Source organism: Heterocephalus glaber, unplaced genomic scaffold (assembly GCF_053883595.1).
Source record: "Heterocephalus glaber isolate CG9 unplaced genomic scaffold, H.glaber_assembly_v1.0 deba00001707, whole genome shotgun sequence".
Classification (NCBI taxonomy): Eukaryota; Metazoa; Chordata; class Mammalia; order Rodentia; family Bathyergidae; genus Heterocephalus; species Heterocephalus glaber.
The window spans coordinates 1,354,184-1,376,440 of NW_028258427.1; the positions used below are offsets into that span (position 1 = coordinate 1,354,184).

At 35.8% G+C, this 22,257-nt stretch overlaps 1 protein-coding gene across 7 annotated transcripts in view; it reads right to left on the reverse strand.

The window, feature by feature from the left end:
• Phkb (phosphorylase kinase regulatory subunit beta) overlaps nucleotides 1-22,257 on the reverse strand; it is a 210,975-nt gene that overhangs the window by 52,984 nt on the left and 135,734 nt on the right. For 5 of the 7 annotated variants that reach the window (XM_087199365.1, XM_087199370.1, XM_087199367.1 and 2 more), the window contains one exon: nucleotides 18,717-18,811. In XM_087199365.1, the coding sequence (XP_087055491.1) occupies nucleotides 18,717-18,811 (95 nt within the window). The remainder of the gene's footprint in view (nucleotides 1-18,716; nucleotides 18,812-22,257) is intronic. The other 2 variants (XM_087199368.1, XM_087199366.1) reach the window with 1 other exon arrangement.

The following is a 22,257-nucleotide window of genomic DNA, read 5'->3' on the forward strand; positions in this document are numbered from 1 at the left end:
TTATCTTTCTTGCCTCTGCAATCTGCCCAGTATGCAACCTGCTTTGTCTTTAGAGACAGAGAATCCTCACAACCAGGTCATATATTCAATCCATTTCATTTCCTTTCTTTCTCACATAAATCTCATTCACTCTATAGTAGCTTAAAGGTACTGCTTAATCTCAGCAGATCATCCTGTTTGTATTTGTAGTTCTGAGCTTTCTCTTGCATCAGTTTCCACAATGTTATGGTAATTTCTTAGTGGATATTTTCTCTGGCCTTTTCTCAAGTTATCAGTTCTCAAACTTAACTCCTTACTAACCTCATCTCTACCCTAAATCAGCTCTTATTTCTTATACTTTATTTAATGGGTCACACCAGGTCAGAATTTCAGAATCATCTTCAACTCTCCCTTTTCATGCTTCAAATCCAATTATTCCCCAAAATTCTGTTAACCGCTCTTTCACAAAGTATCTTGCATCTTGTTTTTTTTTTTTTCTTTTCAACAGCTACCGAAAAGTAAAAAGAGCAGCAAAACCTTAATATAACTACACTCTGTGTGCCAGGAACTGTTTTAAGTGCTTAATAAACTACTACCCCCACTTTCCAGATAAGAATAAACAAGACTCAGAAAGCTTAAGTAACTTGTCTAAGGACAGAGAGCTAGCAAACAGCAGAGCTAGAATTCAGAGGCAGTTTGACTGCAGATTCTGGGCTCCAGGCCTGTCTTAGTTACTTTTCTTATTGCTAAGACAAAATGCCTGACCTTCAAAGTTAAAAGAGGAAAGGTTTATTGTAGGTCACAATAAAACCTCTACAAAGTGTAGAGGTTTCGGTTCATGGTTGGATGGTTCCATGGGCAAGAGGCATCACAGAAGAGAGACAGTTATAGAAGTCAGAAGGTAGCAAAGCAGCAGCAGGCCTGCCTTCTTTCTGTCCCTTTATATCCATCCAGGCTACCTGCCCTTTGGGTGATGCCACCCACAACTAGGGTGGGCCTTCCCATTATCTAGATCTAGAACAACGCCAAACCAACCAGTGTATTAATAGCCATACACCCTTAGTCCCTTCGTCACACACTCTAGATCCAACTACCTCTGAAAAACCCCATCTATGATGACCGCATGAGGCACTGGGGGGACATCTAGCCATAACACAACCACTCACTCATCCTACCTTTCAGCGAAATGAGAGTGGGTTTGGGAAGTGAAGAACACACGTAAGTTCCATGTCATTACTTTCTTCACCATGGCCTGTGTACTGCTTCACTCTTATTTTCCCTCTATGTTTCCACCACACCAGGTTCTGTCTCTTGAAATGTTGTGTGTCCATCATAAGGCCTTTGTACTGGCTCCATTAGTTTGGGATGCTCTTCTTGAGATTCCTGAATGACTATCTTATTGTGCAGGTCTTGACCATGTCCTTTCCTCACAGAGGCATTCTTTCACTACTATAGCCAAAGTTACTTTCTTTCCGTTATCTTCAGGTCCTTTTTACTACTTTATCTTATTTCGTCTACCTCATAGTATCTGTAAGCTCCAAAGATTATATTACATGATTTAGTGATTGTTATTCATCCACCAGAAAGTAACTCCCTGAGGGCAGCGGCCTCAATTTACCTTGTCTACTGCTTTGTCCACATTGCCTGGCACATATGACGCATCATTACTATTTGATGACAAACTGTCCAGGCAAATATCTTGGTTCTCTGTTTAATCAATAAAACGGAAATAATAATATTTAGAGTGCTTAGCACACACACAGAGGATCAAACAAAAGAGAACATATAAAATATTTATAAATTTTGATGTTACATGAATCATTTCATAGTTTTGTTAGGTGACTATGTCATTTAACCCTGCAATAAGCTTTGGTTTGTTCATCTATACATTGGGAATAAAAATATCTACTTCATAGTGTTATGAGGATGATATATAGCACATTAACATTTAACAATGGCATATCATAAGAATTAAAAAAATAACTAACTTCTTCAACACCAGTAACATAACCACAACCCTCGGTGAATGTACTAGGATTCCTTAGTTTTCTGTTTTACACCTGCCTTTGTCCATTTTCTGTACTTTATAGATATCAGTTCTCTATGCTAAAACTGTGCTCTCCACATAAAGCCCAAATTTCCTGAAGTTGCAAGTTCTTTTGCAACTTTGCTGCAGTCTACTGTTCTCTGCCTGTTTCCCATCTATGTTGAGCATGCCACTAAAGAGAGAGTTCACTCATGTCCACCTCAAGTTTCTGTCCATTGTCCTTCACATTTGAATCACTGGTCCTCTCTGTCTATCCAGATACTGACTCACTTTTTACCCAGTCTCCTCCAAAAACTCTCTCAAATGTCAGAATATTCAAATATCTTTTATTCCTACTAGCAAGAGCAGGGACTGTCTGTATGAATCACTGGAGATTAGTCATTGAGTGCCTCATACCATCTCTTTGTGAGGGTTGTCAGTTGTGTGTATAACTACAGAGCCTGAACTTCTTGAAGGGCCCTCCCATGCTTGCTTTTTTTTCACTGGGGTAGTAATATCTGTAACTAAAAGGCGATTGGTATTCGTTTGATGGTCCGGAAGAACATTTTTAATACTGCTGATTACATTTATTGGCAATACATAAATTTTCCCTTGAGCACACAGAGCAAATATTTATAAATATAAACAAGATTTTTTTGCTGCCTTTTGGTTACAAATTCAATACTGGGGACTGAACCCAGGGACTTTGCATCGAGCTACATCCTTAGTCCTTTTTTAATTTTTAAATTTTGAGAGAAGGTCTCACCAAGTTGCTAAATTGCCTAGGCTGGCCTCAAACTTGCAATCCTCATGCCTCAGCCTCCCAGAATTCCAGGATTACAGATATGTGCCACTGTGCATGGCTAAAAAGAGAGTATTTTTAACAAAAGGAAATAATCATAACTAAATATATACAGTTATATAAGGGACAAAAAATGTAACAAGTCATATTACTTACATGATTTGAGAACCAACAATATACAGTTGAAAATATTCTGGTTAAAAGTTCATGTTTTTATAAATAAAGTTGGACTGTATTTTTTAAAATTTTTCATTGTGATAACAAAAACATAAATTTCACCACCTTAATCAGTTTTCATACCATAACTTACCCATTAGCTGGGCACTACCTGTGTTTAAGTTGCAACTCATCCTGCTTAAAATTTAAAACTATGGTAATTAAGACACTACATGTACATCTGTCTGGATTCTAGTTTTTAAATTACTCAAATTAGGTCAAAGTATAAGGCTGGGAGATTTGCACCTGGGAGCTATAAATAAAACAGTGTAATGAACTTTCAAAGGGTGTAGAGAGCAATCTGAATGCGAACGTGCCCTCAGATTTTCTTCCCCTTGATCTTTTTTTAATTGACTTTTTCAGTATACAATTTATTCATAAGGTTCAAAAATTTAAAAATTATAAAAAAGTTTTCAGGGAATGTCTTTCCCATCCAATCCACTCAATTCTCTACCATCTAAGGACCACGTAATTGCCATGATTATTCATCCCTCTTTCTTAAATTTCCCCATAACTATAAAAGCAAATAAGAATATATACTCTTCTCACATTTCTACACAAAAGGTAGCGTACTCTTAAGTACTTTTCCAATTTAATAATTATATATCATGGTGTTCTTTTCATATGTCAGTATGCCTCCATATTCATTCTATTTCATATTCCATTTTCTAGCTATATCATACTTATTGATGTCATCTTTTTCATATTTTATTTAATTAATTAATTTAATTTTTTTGGTGCTGGGGATCAAACTCAGGACCTTACACTTGCAAGGCAGGTATGGCACCACTGAGCTAAAGCCCTGGCCCTTTCTCACATTTTTAAACATTTAAGAATAATAAACTTTTTGTACTGAACTCTCTGGAAATGATTATGATTACATGGTTGTATTATTAAACACAATTTAATTTTACTTTTAAAAGGGGAATTACTACTCAATCTAATTCAGAGGTATCACTACTACTAGATTATATGAATCACTAGAAAACTATTTTTAGAAAGATCAGTAGGTTGGATTTTTGGAAGGGGGGCAGTGAAAAGAGTCTGAATCTTTTCTAAAAGGATGAAAAGATGCACAGTTGTTCACTGACAACTTAGTCATGGAAATAATACAACAGGTTATTGATAAGATTTATCTCATTCTTTTACTGCCTTTATTGGTCTTGTAGTTAGCTTGGTTTCCAATGTTCAAAATGTTAATATATCTTGAGAGTCTACTACATTCCATGTGTTATTCAAGTATGTGGTATAAGCTCATGAGAAATTCCATTTTAAAAATCAGGAAAGTGACACAGTGGTAAATAATTTGCCCAAGGTGATAGAACTTAACCTTAGGTGTTGATATATACATGTCTGAAGTCAGTAAAGCATATGTCATAGTATGTATTTCACACACTATGTGATGCCACTACTGTGGCTTCTATTAGACAGGATTCTCTACAGAAACAGAACTAATCAGATTGTATAGGTATATCATTATATATGATATAATATATATAATTATACATTATTTTATATATATATATATATATATTTTCCTCTGCCTCTGTCTTTCCTTCCCCCACTCTCTCTTTATGACAGGTTAGGTGGGGAGAGAGACTGGAGAAGATCATAGCAGTGATGGAAACTTTTTACAGCTTTTAATGATACAAACAGCCTGCTGAGCACGCATGCTGTAGGTTTGCCACCACTGGATTATGGGAATTGGCTCATACAATCATAGTCTGGCAAGTTCGACTATCTACAGGGTTACATGGCAAGATGGACTCAGGAGAGTTGATGCATAGTTCCAGTTTGAGTCTGAAGGCCTAAGAGGTGATGATGTAGTTCGAGCCCACACGCTGCATACTTGAGTCCCAGGGATAGCTGATGTTTCAGTTCAAATCCAAAGGCAACAAAAAAGCCAATCTCCAATTTAAAGGCAGTCACACAAGAGAATCTTCCTCCTGCTCAGGGAAGGGTAAGTCTTATTTTTCTATTCAGGCCTTAAACTGATTAGGCCCGGTCCATCCACATTAGGGAGGGCCATCTGCTTTACTCAGTATATTTGATTTAAATGTTAATCTCATCCAGAAATAACCACATAAAAACATCCATAATAATGTCTGGCCAAACATCTAGGCAGCCTCTGGTCCGGTCAAGTTGACATATAAAATTAGTTGTCCCATGGTTATATGAACATGTTACAGTGGGGTAGGAGGAAGAATGGTCCAAGGTTCCAAAAGTCAATTCTTCATGAACTTGAGATCAGGTTTTAACACAACTCAATTTCAAGTGCTGGCTAGAAAATGCCCATTTTCTTATCTGCTTTCTGATAGAATTTAGTTCTTAGCAATTACATTTAAAAATCACTACCTCTTCTAGTAAATCATCTATATAGTATATGAAAAGCTTATAATTCTTATTTCTACAACACTGTTGAGCACTGGTCTAATTAGTTTTATTTTTAATATGCTCTATGCTGTGTAAAAGTATCTACTGTGGCTAGCTTAAATAGGTCTTTTATTGAAAGAAAGGCACAGAAGGAGAGAGAGAGAAAAATAAAAAGTAGCCAACCAACAAATGGGTCACATCTAATCTGAGGCTGGTCTTGCCCCAAGGGCAGTGCATTGGAACCATTCTATGCCTCTGCTTTAAGGCCTCACAGAACACTCATTTATGCTCATTAGCCATCATCAGTAGGTCCTGCCAACATTCAGCATTTTTTCATTACACTCATTTTTCAGCAAAACCTCATTAGCTGAAGAAGCTAGACAGATGCTTTCTACATCTCAATTCCAACCAGAGGCACTGCACCCACAGTATTTCTCTGGCAGGAGCCAAGTTATACAGTTTGAATATGGGCATGTCCTGACTGAGATGCACTGGCACCTTGTTCTGGTATTTCCAATCAAGCCAAAGCAGCAACATGGAGATAATTAATAGGAAAGCAAAGCAAAATTAAGTAGAAATATCAGAGGAAAAATAACATCAAGCATGGTTAAGGAGCTAAAATTTGCTCAACAGGAGAAAGCTGGCAAGGGAGAAAATGACTCTTTAGGATCTGTATATTTTATACTGGATTAGGAATTATGTAGGCTTTTTAAAGAGAAAAACATATGAATTTTTAAAAGTATCCCTAAACCTCTGCACATAGTTAGAAAAGGCCCAATGAATAAATCAGGCAATGCTTTTTGACAGTAATTCTTTCAATAATTGTAATTATTTTAGACGAGAATACTAAATGCTTTGTCACAAGGAATTGATTTGTTAAACTATTTTTAACCCCCTTCTAAGCGCTTCCTGTAACTGGACACTTCTATATGTTTGAAGAAATGACAGGGCTAAAGGTCTAGCCTATGTCCCAGGAACAATGATAGGGGCCCGGATAGAAGAATCTTGATCCATGGTATTTACACAGCTTTAATCACAATCAAGAACAGGAACAAATAAACATAGAGAAACACAACAGAAAAGATCAGCTTTAGGAAATATCAATAAAGCTGAGGAAGGTGGAGGAAGGACATTTTTTTGAAACTGAAACTATTTTCATTAATTTTATATAAGTGTAAATTTAAGTTATTTTATAATCTCTTATCTTACTTGTATTAGCTAAGCAACACTATGTAATATTAGATATTTCATTTCAGAATAGACAAATATTGAGTAAGTGGAGAACTTTTTGTGAAAAAGAATTAAGCCACAATGACAGTTTTTAAAATGCTGTAATTCTGCAGTAAACGTCAAACCTTGGTTGGCTCTTACTACGAAAAACTTCTAGACACAAATGATTATAGTAAAGGCACAGAGTAAAGGGAGCCTTGATACAGCCAAACAAAGAAGCATTATACCAAGATTTAAAAATTAACATTTTATAGAAATAATAACTCTGAGTGTACATAAGTATTAATGAATATAAAACCGAATATATAATGAAGGTATTAACCACATCGTGAGAAAGCCTATGTGTAGTAATAGCCAAAATATCCAAAATATAACACTTTGCTCCAGATCTCAGGATTTTTCTAATCTTTTTAATAAGAAATAGTGTTACTGATAGGAGAAATTATATGAAATAAAAATAGTAATAATATTTATATAGCTCTTATTGTTATCATACATTTTGTTAAGAGGGTTAAATTATCATTTAACTGTACACAACACCGTGAGTTAGGAATTGTTATCCCTACTAAATAGATGAAGAAAGTGAGTTTTCATGAGATTAACTGTTCAAGGTCAAGAGGGATTTTACAGATAAGCATGAATAACGCAAAGATAATACACTATCACCTTCTTAAAAACAATTACAGGGCTGGGGATTTAGCTCAGCGGTTCCACAGCCTGCCCTGCCTCCCAAGCGCAAGGACCTGAGTTTGATCCCCGATACCAAAAAAAAAAAGGCTTAAAAACAATTACATACATATGTGGTGTTCATTAATCTTCATGAAAATAATGCACGCAAAATTATATGCACTTGTATTTTAAGAAAATAAAGCATGAAACCACCTCTTCCTCAATAATTTTAAAAACTGAGATACTAAAGAGTATATGCTTTTAGCTCTGACCTATATAAATATAGACATGGTTTACTAAATACGTATTGACTTTTATTGTGAATTTGGAACTTTGCTGCTTGGAAAATAAGCTCTTATAACTCAAAGGCATTTCTTTCATACTGGCCTTTTCTCTGCAAACTGTCAAAGTTGATCAATCCATTTTAAGTGGCATATTAAATGTGTTAGTCTACTCAGATTCAAAGCTTGGGTGTTTCTGAATGCAAAAATGAATTCTCTCAAGAGTGTATCAACACATGTGAGCTGCTCTATCACCATAATCCTGCCCTCAATATAAAGTATTGCCTCAAGGAACTGACGAGAAATATCCATAATTATTTGACTAACATGATGGCAAAAACACCTGGAACTCTCCAAGGACGTCTTAAAAGAAAGTCACTCACTCCTCAGGGAAGTAGGGGCTTCCAAAAGCTTAAGCTTCTAGTTTTCAAAAAAGTGTAGCTCCTTATAATATGGATTATTAAATAAGTGGTGGGGGTAAGAACAAGATTAATTGACGTCTTTCTTCCAAGATTAACAGACCTTAAAAATTGTTAATAGATTCAAAATAAGAAAAAAGGGAAGTAGGTAAATTCTAGGTTTAGTATATTCATAATTATGGATAAATATGTTTATATTCATAATTATGAATAAATGTTTTTCCCTCAGAGAAAATACTTGATTCATTAAAACACTACTAGACCATAATATTCCTTGTACATCCTTATTCTGGACTATAAATCTTGCTTTATTACTTGGCTCTATTTTCCCTCTTTTACATTTCTCAGCCGTAACTAAAAGGTGGCTTCATCTGATAGAAGTATTTCATTACATATCATGCCTATTATTGGAACCTTTAGTCTTAATAAGTTTGGTAGGTTAATTACAAGGATGGTATTAACTGTGTTTAAGCTCTCTCTCTCTCCCTTTCTTTCTTTTTTACTTTCAATTCAACTTTCCTCAGTTCTGGATTTTTCTGATCAAGGCGTTTATTTTTAAATGGCTCTGGCATAAATACTGATTGATAAGAGAGTCTTGTTTCCCTTACATACTACAGACAGTATTACCTGAGGATAACCTCTGTGTAGCTGTGGTACATTAAAGCTAGGCTTTCATAAGCATTTTTTGTGCTGTGACTGCTTTATTCTGTTTTATTATGACAATCATAAGAACTTCTATTCAGTACCCAATTTCACTCCCATGCTTATAGATTAATTTGGCTTTTTGGTCCCACACAAACTTTTCTTTCTTTGGCAAGCTAGTGAAGTAGAGCACTTTTTCTTCTTTTTTAATCCTTTAAGTAGAAATTATGTCTCAAACTGGTTACACTGTTTGACAGTATTAGGATGAACTGAACCACATATAAACTTTTCTTAAATCACCTAAGATTCATAAACTTTAAACTGAATAGATTTGAAACAAGAATTTTTTTTTTTTTTAAAAGAGAACTAGCTCTAAGTCTATATTGTGGAAGTGGTATAATATACCTATAACATTAGGAGGGGCATATTACCTTTATTGAATGGTAGTAAATTCACTTCCTGAACAGATGGTCTTCCACAGATGGTCTTTAAACTCCCTACAATCTGGCTTCTGGGCACAGCACTCCAAGAAAATTACTCAAAAGTTACCAATAATCTAGATCATGGAAGCTGGCAAGAGAAGTGCTAGAAGGGGTTTATGAATCAAACATAGGCAAAAAATTTTATAGATTAAAAATAATACTCAAGAGACATTTGGAGACCTTCCCTGGGTTACACTGAAGCTCTAGTCTGATCTATGGACTAGACCTGGATCTCTGCCAGTGCTTTGCTGCTCCTCCCAGACAACTAGGGAGTCAACATTCTTGAACTACTGTCTCAAAATTCTCCACATTTTCATATTCCTGACACTATTTTAACATTCTTCTGAGACTTCTTTGCCCTCCCTTCCTAGAATATACTTTACTCCATTATCTGCATTACCCACATTCTGACAAACAACTATAATCCTACTCCCTGGCAGTCAGAGAACTGTCTACACCCATATCTTGTTTCACAGCAACATGAATATGTACCTTTTCTTTTTACATCTACTAAGCACCTCAATTAACTACCATGTCTGTACTGGAAATATCAAAATACAAATAATAACAATAGTTAACATGCACTGAATGCTTAAGTATAAGCCAAGAAGCTCTTTACCTTTAACTCATTTAATTCTTATAATTCTGACTTTACCAATGAGGAAGCTAAGGCACACAAAGGTTGATCAATTTGTCCCCAAAGGCTGTGCTCATACTACTTTACTAGGCAGAAAAATCCAAAAATACAAAATCTCCCCTATTTATATTCTTGAATATTCAAACAACATTTTTATATCAGAATATTTTTTCTATGACTCTTAATATTAGAATGACTTATTTATGTAAGAATTCTGTTGCTTTCAACAATATCAATTTCCAGAAAAAAGACCAATTTTTCCTAAATAGGTTTAAAAACAGGAAAATCAGGGAATGAAAAAAAAATTCTTGGCTGGATCTTGCCTGGCTCTTGCCTGTTAAATATAGTAGTTTCATACAGAATCTCACAAACATTTAAAAAGGTATTAAGTGTGTTTTCCTATTTAACCAAGAATCTTCTGTATTCTAATTAGGATAATGAAAATTACAAATGAAGTCTACTTGTTATAGAACTCCAGAAACACACCTCCTTCTGTTTATATATAAATGGATGTCCTCTACAGGGTCTCCTTATCCCTAACGGATAACTGTAATGCAAAAATATAGTGAATGGTGGAATGCACATGGTCAGCTGCTTAGTTTCTGTTACAATCAGACCTCTTCCAAGTGTGAAAAAGCAGTAAGGCCAGAAACAAACACAGTTTTTAAGCAACCATTATCTCACATTAATGTGGCAGAGAAGGTGCAGTATGAACAATCGAAGTCTTATTAACAGATAATCAGTGGGTATCTAGTACTAGCATCGCCTAGGCAATAAGAAAATGATGGGCTCTCTAACAAGAACAGTTAGGGTGAATGGGGAGAGGGAGTAAACATCAAAGAAGCTTGCTAGTCCTCTTGAAGGGGATTTCCTTTGGCAAGGAAGAAGGAAATCCCTAATAAAATTACTACTTGTTAGATTTGTGGACTTGGCCTTATACCAGCACAACTGAAAAGAAGAGAGAAGAAATAATTAGACCCTTTAAACATGATAAATGGAATATATAATGAATCCCAGCATATATTTTGTAATGATGTGGAAACATACTTGCATATAATTTTTCAGATCACTTCCACGGGTCTCTCTTGTCCTCAGGCACAGGTAAAACTGCTTTCCTGTGATGTGATATTGAGCCTGACTATTATGAAAGCAAATTAGTGCATTTTTCTGTTAACTCCATCACACCATTAGGAAAATAACTGCTTCCAAATGCTTGGCATTTCTTCTTTTCCTTCTTTAGTTAACACCTTCATATTTGGTTCTGCCATCTGATAACAGTGTAATTTTGGAGAAATTACTAAATCTCTCTGAGACTCATGTCTATCTGTAAAATGGGCATGATAATATTTACCTCAGAAAGGTGTTAAAATCAGGTATGATGCATATAATGACTTGTACAGTGTCTATAAATAGTTAATAGTTGATAACTCATATCTCTTTCATTCTTACGAATAGTTAAATACCTAGTAAGGTTAAAAGAAGAAAAGGAGGAATAGACACATTCTCTTGAGGATGTTTGTCAGAGAGTCAGCCATGTAAACCAGGAACTACGATAGCATGATAATTGTTGTAGTATGGGGTATACAAAGGGCTTTGGAAAAGCAGGCTTAATGGCACACCTTCCAAACCTGTTCAACTTATTTCATTATAGGACGGGATTATATGGTCTTTTCTATTTTTCCCAAATCAAATGACACAGAAAAGTAGAGGTAGAGGAGCAGGCATTGTTGCCCTGTTTACAAGATAAAGGAAAGATCAATTAGCAATTGGAGACAAAATATTTTCATTCAAATGTTACTTTACCAGACTATGAATAATTACAGTGTTTACTTTATATGCACCTGGGGGGGTATATGACAATTGTTTAATGAATGTCTACTCTGCTCAACTCAATGTTAGGTTTACTTACCAACATCTAAAAGAAGCATGGAGTACAGCAGTACAAAAGACATTTAGAAGTAATGAGGTAAGACTTGAGCACAGAAGGTTGAGGACTAGGCTGCTGATCTTATGAGAAAAGTGAGCACACCCACTTAATTCTCAGTCCTTTTTAGACCTCAGAGAAATGACCAAAGATATTAAAAATAAACAGAACAGGGCCAGGGATTTAGCTCAGTGATTCCGCCGCCTGCCTCGCAAGTGCAAGGTCCTGAGTTTGATCTCCGGTACCAAAAAAATAAATACATAAATAAATAAATTATAAAAGCAGGCTAAAGCCTGAACAATGAAGAGAAGGTCATCAGATTGCAGGATATTTCAGTATCTTTCTAGTGCAGAATATGGCAAACAGAAATGCACTAGTGAATGAAACAAAAGAAATCCATGTAAAACACACCATATCTCACTTAGATTATCACCAAAATGCTATAGCAGGTGTGGGAGCGGACTCATCAACTAGAGGTTCTCCAGAGGCATATATAGTTGGCAGGTAGTATGGAGGATGGGTGTGGAAAGTGGGGAGTAACACGGAAGGAAGGAGTGATTAAAGGTCAAAGCAGAGAAGGGAGAAGTGAGAACACACCTGCAACTCTAGTACTCTGGGAAGCTGAAGCAAGAGGATCACAAGCTCAAGCCCAGCTTGGCCAACTTAGTGAAACCTTGTCTTAAAAATAAGAAGGGCAGGGGATATATTTCAGTACAAAGGCCCTAGGTTCAATCCTCAATCCTGCCAAAAAGTAAAAAAAAGTGCCACAGTGGCCAGCTATGCCCTACATAGGGACCATAGTTCATGACAAAGCAGGACTTTTCCTAAAATAATACTGAACAAATGGTCTGAGGTGAGTTAATGGTTCTAGTGCAAACAACAGCTCCTTCACATTCTGCATCTGGCAAAGGCAGTAAGGATGTAGTTTGTTTGCCACTGGCTCCCTGACTCATGAATAAAGCTAATCAGGAGGCAAAACTCCTAATCACATCTCCTTCAACTCTTGTTGGAATCCTGAGGGGAAGACTACTTAATGTACCAGCAGCCCAGGTATCACACTAATACATGACTGGATAATGAAGACCACCAGTTATATAACAAAATAACCAGCAAGAAAAAAAAAAGAATCATAACAATGAAACACAAAACTTACTCTGAAAATTATGCTTAATAAAGTAAGCCAGAAATAAAACAATATTGCATGACTCTCCCTACAATTGGTACCTAGAACAGACAAATTAATAGAGACAGAAAAGGGTAAATAGAGTTTATCAGGGACTGAAGGGTGGAAGGAATAGGGCGTCATTGTTTAACGGGTAGAGTTTTTGTGCAAGATGATTTAAAAGTTTTGAGTATAGGTAGTGGTGATGGTTACACAACATTATAAATGTATTTAATGCCAATGAACTATACATTTATGAATAATTAAAATGTTAAATATTATATTATTTTACCTCATTTAAAAAAGAAAAAATAATTGTAGAGATTCACCAAATGGTGACAACGAGAGATCTACATGCAAATCTGGAGGCCTACTTGTATCATACAATATACAAAAATTAAGTCAACATGGATCATATGCCTAAATGTAAGTTAAGACAAATAAAATTCTTAGATGAAAACATAGCATAAATCTTTGTGACCTTGGACAATTTCTTAGATATGACACTGAAAGTATTGGCAATTAAGGAAAAAATAAATTGACCTTTACAAAAATGTAAAATTACTGTGTTTCAAATAGCACTGTCAACAAAGTGGAATGGTAATTCAGGGAATGGGAGAAAATATTTGCCACCATATAAAGGGGTCATATCTAGAACATATAAAGAACTCTTACAATTCAATAATAAAAAGACAAGTCAAAAACTGGCTACAGTATCTGAATTGACATCTCTCCAAAGAATATATATATACACACAAACTGTCAATAATCACATGAAAATATGCTTAACTTTTCTAACTAGGAAAATACATGTTAAAAATCACAATAAGATAATGCTTCCCACTTACTAGAATGACTATAATCGAAACAGATAATAACAAATATTGGCAAGAATGTAGAGAAACTGGAACCCTCACAAATTACTGGTAAGAAATGTAAAATGGTGCAGTCACTTTAAAACCAGTCAGGCAAATCTTAATCTAGAGTTTAGCATATAACCCAGCAATTTCATTTCTAAGTAAAATTATCCCCCCAAAATGAAAACATATGTCACATAGTAACTTGTATGTGAAAGTTCACAACAGCATTATTCATAATATTCATAACCCACATGTTTATCATCTGATGAGTGAATAAATGAAAGGTGGTAAATAAATAAAACGGAATACTATAAATGGAATGAAGTGTAGTTATATGCTATCATATGTACGAACTTTAAAACCATTATGCTAGGTCAAAAAGCCACTCATAAAATACCACATATTACATGAAATGTCTAAAATAGGCAAAATCATATAGACAAAAAATAGACTAGAAGCTGTTTAATGCTGAGCTGTGGAATGGGGAAAGTTGAGTAATCAATTTCTCAGTGGAATAAAAATGTTAAATTGATTGTGGTAAATAACTAAAACCCACTGAATTATATACTTTTAAGTAATGAATTGTATGGGATACAAATTATATCTTAATAAAGCTGTTTAAAAAATGCTCAACAAATAAGCCATTACCATACTTTTAAAAAATTACTCTGAAGAAAAGACAAAGTCAAGAAAGAAAAAGAAGTCTTTAATTTTTACTCATAGAAAGACTTATGAAGATAAATTACACATTAACAAAACCTAGAAGTAGGAACAAGATGGCCTACAATGATAATGATTAAAGAACTCTGAAAACTTGAAAGAAGGCAGGCTGGACTGCCTAAAGACTTTAGGACTTGAAGAATGGCAATGAAGAGAGATTCTGAGATTCCACATATGCTGGGGTGGGCACTGGAGAGGCCTAAGCTTGAAACAACAAATAGGCATAGTCAGGATTTAAAAGTCTGTTTTCTCTGGCGAAAGGACTGGGAAATGAGACGCACAACAGAGACTACACAGGTAGCTTCAATCCTAGCTCCTCGATTGGGTACCAATTGGTCAATTTGCCTTTCCCAACAGCTTCAAGTACTTGTGTGGCAACCCAGATTGTGTTCCACAACCAGAAAACTGATTGTAGTAGCATCAGCAAAAAAGCCCTAGAAGAGCCGTCCAAGCAGTGACAAATCTACTTGGCCCCTGCTCAGCATCGAGGGCACCAGCAAGTGGACAGATTCACCCGCCTCAGCTACACCTGGGGACTCCTGGCCCTTTACCCAGGGGCACAAGGCTATTTGGGCCAGAAAGAAGTGGCACATTACCTATAGTGGAACACAAATTTGAGCTGACAGGGCATTTCTCACCTGAAACTATGGAGGCCTGAGGAAGTAGCATAATATATCTTAGTGCTGAAAGAAAACAACTGTCAACTAAATCCTATATCCCACAAAACGACCCTTTAGGACTGAAAGCAGTATAAAATTTTCACACGAAGGAAAACAAAGAAATTTGTTGCTAGCACACTTACACATTAAATGATATGTAAAAAGAAGCACTTGAAACAAAGAAAATGAAGAAGAAGGCTGGGACATTCAGAAAGGAAAGAACAATGTAATAGACAAAATTGAGGTAAGTACAATAGACTATCCTTCACCTCAAGGAATTTCTTTAATCAAATTTTGTGGCTGAAACAAACATTTTCATACAATGTGATATGCTGCTCAATAAACATAGAATAGTTAAAGTTTTTACAGGACACTCTTTTAAGGGTGAATGCTTAAACTATAATACAGCATACCATGGAGTACAACTCAGCAAGAAAAAGGAATAAACTACAGGTATATGCAACAAATTGGATGAGTCTTACGGAAACTATACTGAATGAAAAATAAAAATGCCAATCTCAGAAAGCTAGGTATGGTTCCACTCATTAAACATTCTTAAAATGACAAAATTTAAGAGTAGACTATATTAGGAATTGCCAAAGGTTAAGGACTCAGATAAAAGGAGTGGTTGTGATTATAAAAGGGTGACCCAAAGGAGCCTTATGGTAATATAGTAACTCCATTTTGATGATAGTTACAAGCATATACATGCACACACACACGTACATGTATGCAATTATTATTGGTAAAATCTGAATAAACTAAATTGTGGTATTGATTTATGGCGAACAACTGGTTTTCTTTGGGGGGTAGGTAGTACAAAAAATAATTTAATAAAAACGATGGTGATTCAAATTTGAGCAAGCTTTCTTACTTGGTAATGCTTTGATCCACATCATACATCTCACACAACTCCATTACAAAACAACACTTGGAAGTCTGTGCCTAGTTTCTACAAGACTTATTCAACTGTGTCTTGCCTTTCACTGATTTTATTCTATATCTTTTTATGGAATAAGCCCTAAATGTTAACAAAAACAGCTTCTGAGTTCTGTGAACCTCTAATGAATCATCAAGGCCAACAGTGGTCATAGGGACTTCTGAAACACCTTCCTTGGAGAGCAGAGATTGTCTGGATTTTACTACTCTCTGTTTACTTTCCCAACATTTGACAGACTTTAAAGCACTATCAATTGCATAGATCTGTTATTAACAAAATCTGATCTAGCCAATAATGACCCAGCAGCCACTGAAACTGAAATGTCAAGCAGAAAAATGCACATCTAGGGTATGGGTGACACCTATATTTCATCAGTCCACTTTACCCAGCCCTAGCAATGGATAGGGTCATGCCAGGAATTGCCAACTGGTTGAGAGGGTGCAAGGGAACCTCATCATTTTATATACTACCACATCCAAGCTTCCAATGGTATAGGAATATGTTAGTTTCCAACAGTTTTATTTGCAAATCCTCCTATCACCACCCTCTCAGAATCTGTGTACAGTGCTTGCTACAAAGATAAAATCTGCCACATGGCTATAAGAGATCTTGCCCTCCAGCATCTCTTGGCTAGGATGTGGCTCCACTTGGGAGACATGGTGCAGATAATTTAGTGGCAACATCAGAAAATGATTTCAAAATAAAAAATAACTGTAGAGTGAATTCTCTATAAAATTCATTCTCAGTCACTTTGAATGAGCTTTCTTTTTTTTACTTAAATTCTTTTATTGGTACATTTTAGGCATACAACACATTTACATTTCTCATTGGGAACTTGTACCTTTACATGATGCATCTTGGTTCTTATTTCTTTCCCCATTCCTAGCCCTCCCTTCACCCCCTCCACCCTTCCCTGTTTACAAAGACTTTGTTTCCATTATTTTCATTTCTCATAATTTTTTCTTTCCCTTCTTTCCTTTCCCCTGACCCTCCCACTACCCCTACCCCTACCCCTTTGGACCTTTTCTTCCTACTTTGCATTATCAATTATTCTGAATGAGCTTTCTTGAGTAGGAAAGAGTTGAGGTATATGGTAGGCCAAAAACTGCACGTAACTACAACTGGCCTTAAATGTGTCAAACATGAAATGACTGTTTAAATTGATGATTTTGTTAGCCATGTGCCTATAAAATGCTTTGCTGTTCTCTGGCTCCTGTACCCCTACATCTCAAGTCTGTGACCTATTATTGTATTATCTAAGAAAAGGCTTTGAAGATTTATCACCCTAAAGAAGTGGTTCACACATGTGAAATGCTATATAGATGATAACATGAAGGTCTTAAAATGGCTCATAGACACAGCACTAGGTAATATCAAGTTGGAATGTCCCTATTTTACTATTTCTTATCTTTTTGTGGTACTGGAGATTGAACGCAGGGCCCTCTCACTGGGTTACGTCCCCAATCTTTTCTTCATTATTTTGAGAAAGAGTCCCCCTAAGACTCTAAGCTACCCAGGCAGTGCTCATACTTGTGATCCTACTGGCTCAGCCTCCCAGAGTGCTGGGATTATAGGCATGTACCACCATGCCTGGCTTTACCATTTCTTAAAGTAAAACTGAATATCTCAAATTTGTACAGACTGTACATTTGGATAGCACTATACTCTAGCCTAAGATAAAGGTCGAATCCCTATCCTGTGGGTCTTAATAGTCCAGTGAAAATTTTCTATCACATATTAACACAAAGATTTTATGTTTTGAGAAAATCTTCACATTTTATTAACAAGTCTCTCACATAGATTCTCATCTATAAACTACTCAGGCTAATTACATCTTTTGCTGGAGACTAACAGGAGTCAGAGAAATAGTGCAATAGAACTGAATGGACCTGCTGGCTTACCCTTTCTCTCATTAAGAGAAGCATTCCTTGGTGTGTATGTGTGTGTGTTAACAAATATACTTTTTAAAATAAAGGAGCATTTCAATTTGTAAGCATATACTCTATAAATGCTGATGCCATTCTTATTAAATGCATGTTAACTGCTTGAAATCCCAGGCACACATTCAGGTTCATTTCCTTTCTCCTCAGGCAGTTTTCACAATCCACAGCATTTTCATTTTAACAGTCCTCATTACTGGTATCATTTTATACTTGAAAGTTTGCTCAAGTCGACATCAATCTTGCCGATCCTACAAACACTTATTTTGTTGACACAATATAGTCTATCCACCCATACCAAACATAAAAATTTAAAAACCATTCCTTGCCCGACATGTCACCAAGTGAAAAAACAACTCTATCAGTGACTCAGTCCTGTCACAGTGTCACAGCATGGGGAGACACCAAGAACAGGGCTGTTTATGGAATCCCACTATCTTCAATAACATGTTATCTGTCCTCTTGCTCCGCGTATGCCCTGCAACTTCTCAAAACTATGTGATACCTTAAAGTCACCTATTCTGGAGAATATACTTACCCAAAAGATATATTCTTAGACACGTCTGATTCCTGCTTCCTCATTAATAAATAAATAGCCCTTTACCACAAATAACTTCAGTAATCAGAAAAGGACCAAGCCTTTCCTTCAGAGGGAGCAAAAAAACCCAAAAACCATTTAGCATAAAATTTTCTCTTCAGTTAAGCTCGAAATGTCTTTGGATTAGTCTAAACTAAGAAATACAGTATCTTCTTACCTGATTGGAGAATCTCATGCTCACATTACGTTGATTCTGTAGTGGGACATAGCGCTGAACAGGATCAATGTCTCTAGGACTGATTAATTTGTCTGCTGAAAAAAAAGTAACACAAATAATATTATTATAGGCAGTTAAATTAGATAGAAATTAATATAGAGTCAGGCCTGGGCTGTCAAGAAGTGAGAAGAAAAATAAAGACATCAAATTGTTGCTAGAAGTGCATCTGAAAAAGACTAGGCCTCAAGATAAAGATGCAATGGCCAAGCCTTCATGCCTAAGAGATAAACAGTAACTTGGAATTATACTGTAATTAGTACCACCTGATCCAGGAAGTACAAATAGGCATCAGTTGCCCAGGTGGGTGACTAAAGCATCCAGACCCATTCCTTCCCCAAAATGGCTTTGTTCTTTCCATGCACCCTTGCTATGTAACCTGCTTCCCTTTTGGAGCAATATTAGCCAAGCAGTTATACTTGTAATCCTATAGGTTGTGGTAGTTTGACCCATGTTGTACCCACACTGTTACTTTGCTGTATAAATTATTCCTGATAAAGGGCTTCAGTGGCAACCCACTTTCAGATCCCCTCCTGTCTCTTAGGAGATATCTCTCTCAATAAATTTTTCCTACCCTTAACCTCTGTTGTTCCTTAGAATTCATTCTTTGATTTCGGGGAACATGAATGTGGCGTATCTGACATCTAGCAGATTGGGAGTTACATTTTTCCCCTATATCAATATTACCAGAAATATAGTTACATGAAACTATAAACTAACTACAGTACAGTGGTATTATGGTTTACAAACTTAATTTGTTCTACAATTTTGGTGAAGATGGCTGCACTAGTGAGGGTAAGATGGCCAGGTCGTATTTGTCACCTGATGTGGAATTTGCAAATGGAAGCAAAATTTTGCTGAACACTTTTGTTTGCAAATTGGATTGTTTGCAAACAGAAGAGTTCATGAACCAAGGTATTACTGTTTATGTAAGAGATACCTATAGAACACTTAACAAGAGAAAAGTATTCCATTTTCTCAGGACACACAGAATATCCTCTAGGATATAATTTGATAGGTCACAAAATAAGCTTCAATAAATATAAAAGGAATGAACTACTAAAAATGTATGTTCTCTCATCAGAGTGGAATAAAATGAAAAATCATAACAGAAATTTTAGAAATTCACAAATGTGGAAATTTTAAAAAACACTTTTATAAACCAATGGCTCAATAAATCAAAAAAGAAATTAGAAAATACTTTTGTGGGTAGGGGTGCAGCTCACTGGTAGACTGCTTGTCTAGCTTATGTGTGGCCCTGGGTTTAATTTCCAGCTCCACAAAAAGAAGAAAGGAAAATACTAATGTACTTTTGATGAGATGACTAAAAATAAAGGACATAACATAGCAAAACTTATGGGATATAAAGTAATACTCATAGGAAAATTTTAGCTACAAATGCCCACATTAAGTAGAAAATCTCAATCAACAATCTGTATTTCCACCTTAGTAGGCAAAAATGAGCAAACTAAATCAAAAGGAGTAGGAAGGAAATGATTAAGAATGAAAATTAATGAAATAAAGAAAAAATAATCGAGGATATAAATGAAATAAAAAATAAGTTCTTGAAAAGCTTAACAAAATAAACCTTTAGCTAGACACACACACACACACACACACACAGATCCAAAATTATTAAATAGGAATAAAAATTAGGTACACATCACTGCTGATCATAAAGACCATAAGAGACTAATATCAACGGATTCATGCCAACAAATTAGCTAAAGAAATGAAATGGACAAATTCCTCAAAAAAAACAAACTATCAAAATGGACTCAAGAAGGAACAGAAAATCTGAATAGATCTATAAAAAGGAGCATAAATGAAACTTCACATACACACACACCCACAAGCATGCACGCACGACATGCATACATACACACAAAAGGCCCAGGAACATTCACTGATGAATTCTACTAAGTAGTTAAGGAAAAATTACAACCAACCTATCACAAAATTTTTGGACAAATAAAAGAAGGAACACTTCTTAATTATTCTAAGAGGCAAGTATTTCTCTAATATTAAAATCAAAATCACAAGAGAATAAACTGAAATCCCTTATGAATACAGGCACAAAATTTTTAAACAAAATACCAGCAAAAGAAAGCCATAACATTAAAAAAGGACTACATACCATGACCAAAGAGGATTTATCTCACAAATGTAAGGATGGCTTAACCTTTAAAAGTCAATAACATATCAATAGAATAAAGGACAAGAATCTATATTCCTATCTCAACAGACACAGAAAAAATTAGATATATCCTTTCAAGATAAATATCTAATCATGTGAAAAATCATTAAACAAACTAGGGATAGAAGAGAACTTCCTCAGCTTGATAGAGGGCATATCTATGAAACATCTACAGCTAACATCACATTCAACAATGAAAGAATCAATGGCCTTTCCCAAAGATCAGGAATAAGACATAAATGTTCACTTTCACCATTTCCACTCTCCGTTGTACTAGAAGTTTCAGTCAGGCAAATTAGGCAAGAAAAAGTAACAAAAGGAATTCAGATTAGAAAGGAAGAAGCTACCGTAATCAAGACACTGTGCTATTAGAGTAAGGATAGATGAATGGATTGATCTGTCAGGGTCCAGAAATAAACTGTTACATTTGTGGTTAACTTTTTTTTTTTTTGGTGCTGGGAATTGAATTCAGGGCCTTGGGCTTGACAGCCAGGCGCTGTGCCGCTGAGCTACATCCCTGGCATGGTTAACTGGTTTTTGATAAGGGTAACAAAACAGTTCAATGGGTAAAAGAATATAGTTGTTTTTTTTTTTTTTTTCAAATAGCACTAAGACAATATCCAAAAGCAAAAGATGAAGGTAGATCTCTTCCTCCTACCATATACAAAAATAAACTCAACAACAACAACAATAACATGAACAATAAATCTAAGAGCTAAACTGTAAGACTGTGCTGGTTAATCCTGATTGTCAACTTAACTTAATGAAGAGATTCTTGGAGGGGTGACTGGATTGGGAGGGTACTAACTCTATTAATGGTATTAACTTCTTCACTGGCAAGAATAAGGCTGAATGGATGATTAGGAAGTGGGGCCTAGTTGGAGGAAGCTGGTCATAGAGGTGCGATCTTGGGAAATATATCTTGTCCCTGATCTCTTCTTCTCTGTGTCATTTTCCTGCTCTCTGCTTCCTGGTTGCCCCTAGATGAGCAGCTTTCTTTCACCATGCCATTTCCCCATGGTGTTTCTACCTTGGGGCCAGCTCACTATGGACCTAAACCTCTAAAAACTTGAGCCAGAATAAACCTTTCATCCTTTATGATGTGGGTATCAGGTGGTTTTTTTTTTTTTTTTTTTTTGGTACCGTGGATTGAACTCAGGACCTTGCACTTACAAGGCAGGCACAGTGCCACTGAGCTAAACCCCTGGCTTGGTATCAGGTGTTCTGTCCCAACAACAGGAAAGTTTACTAATACACTGCTATGAGTAAATCTTCGTGACTATGATT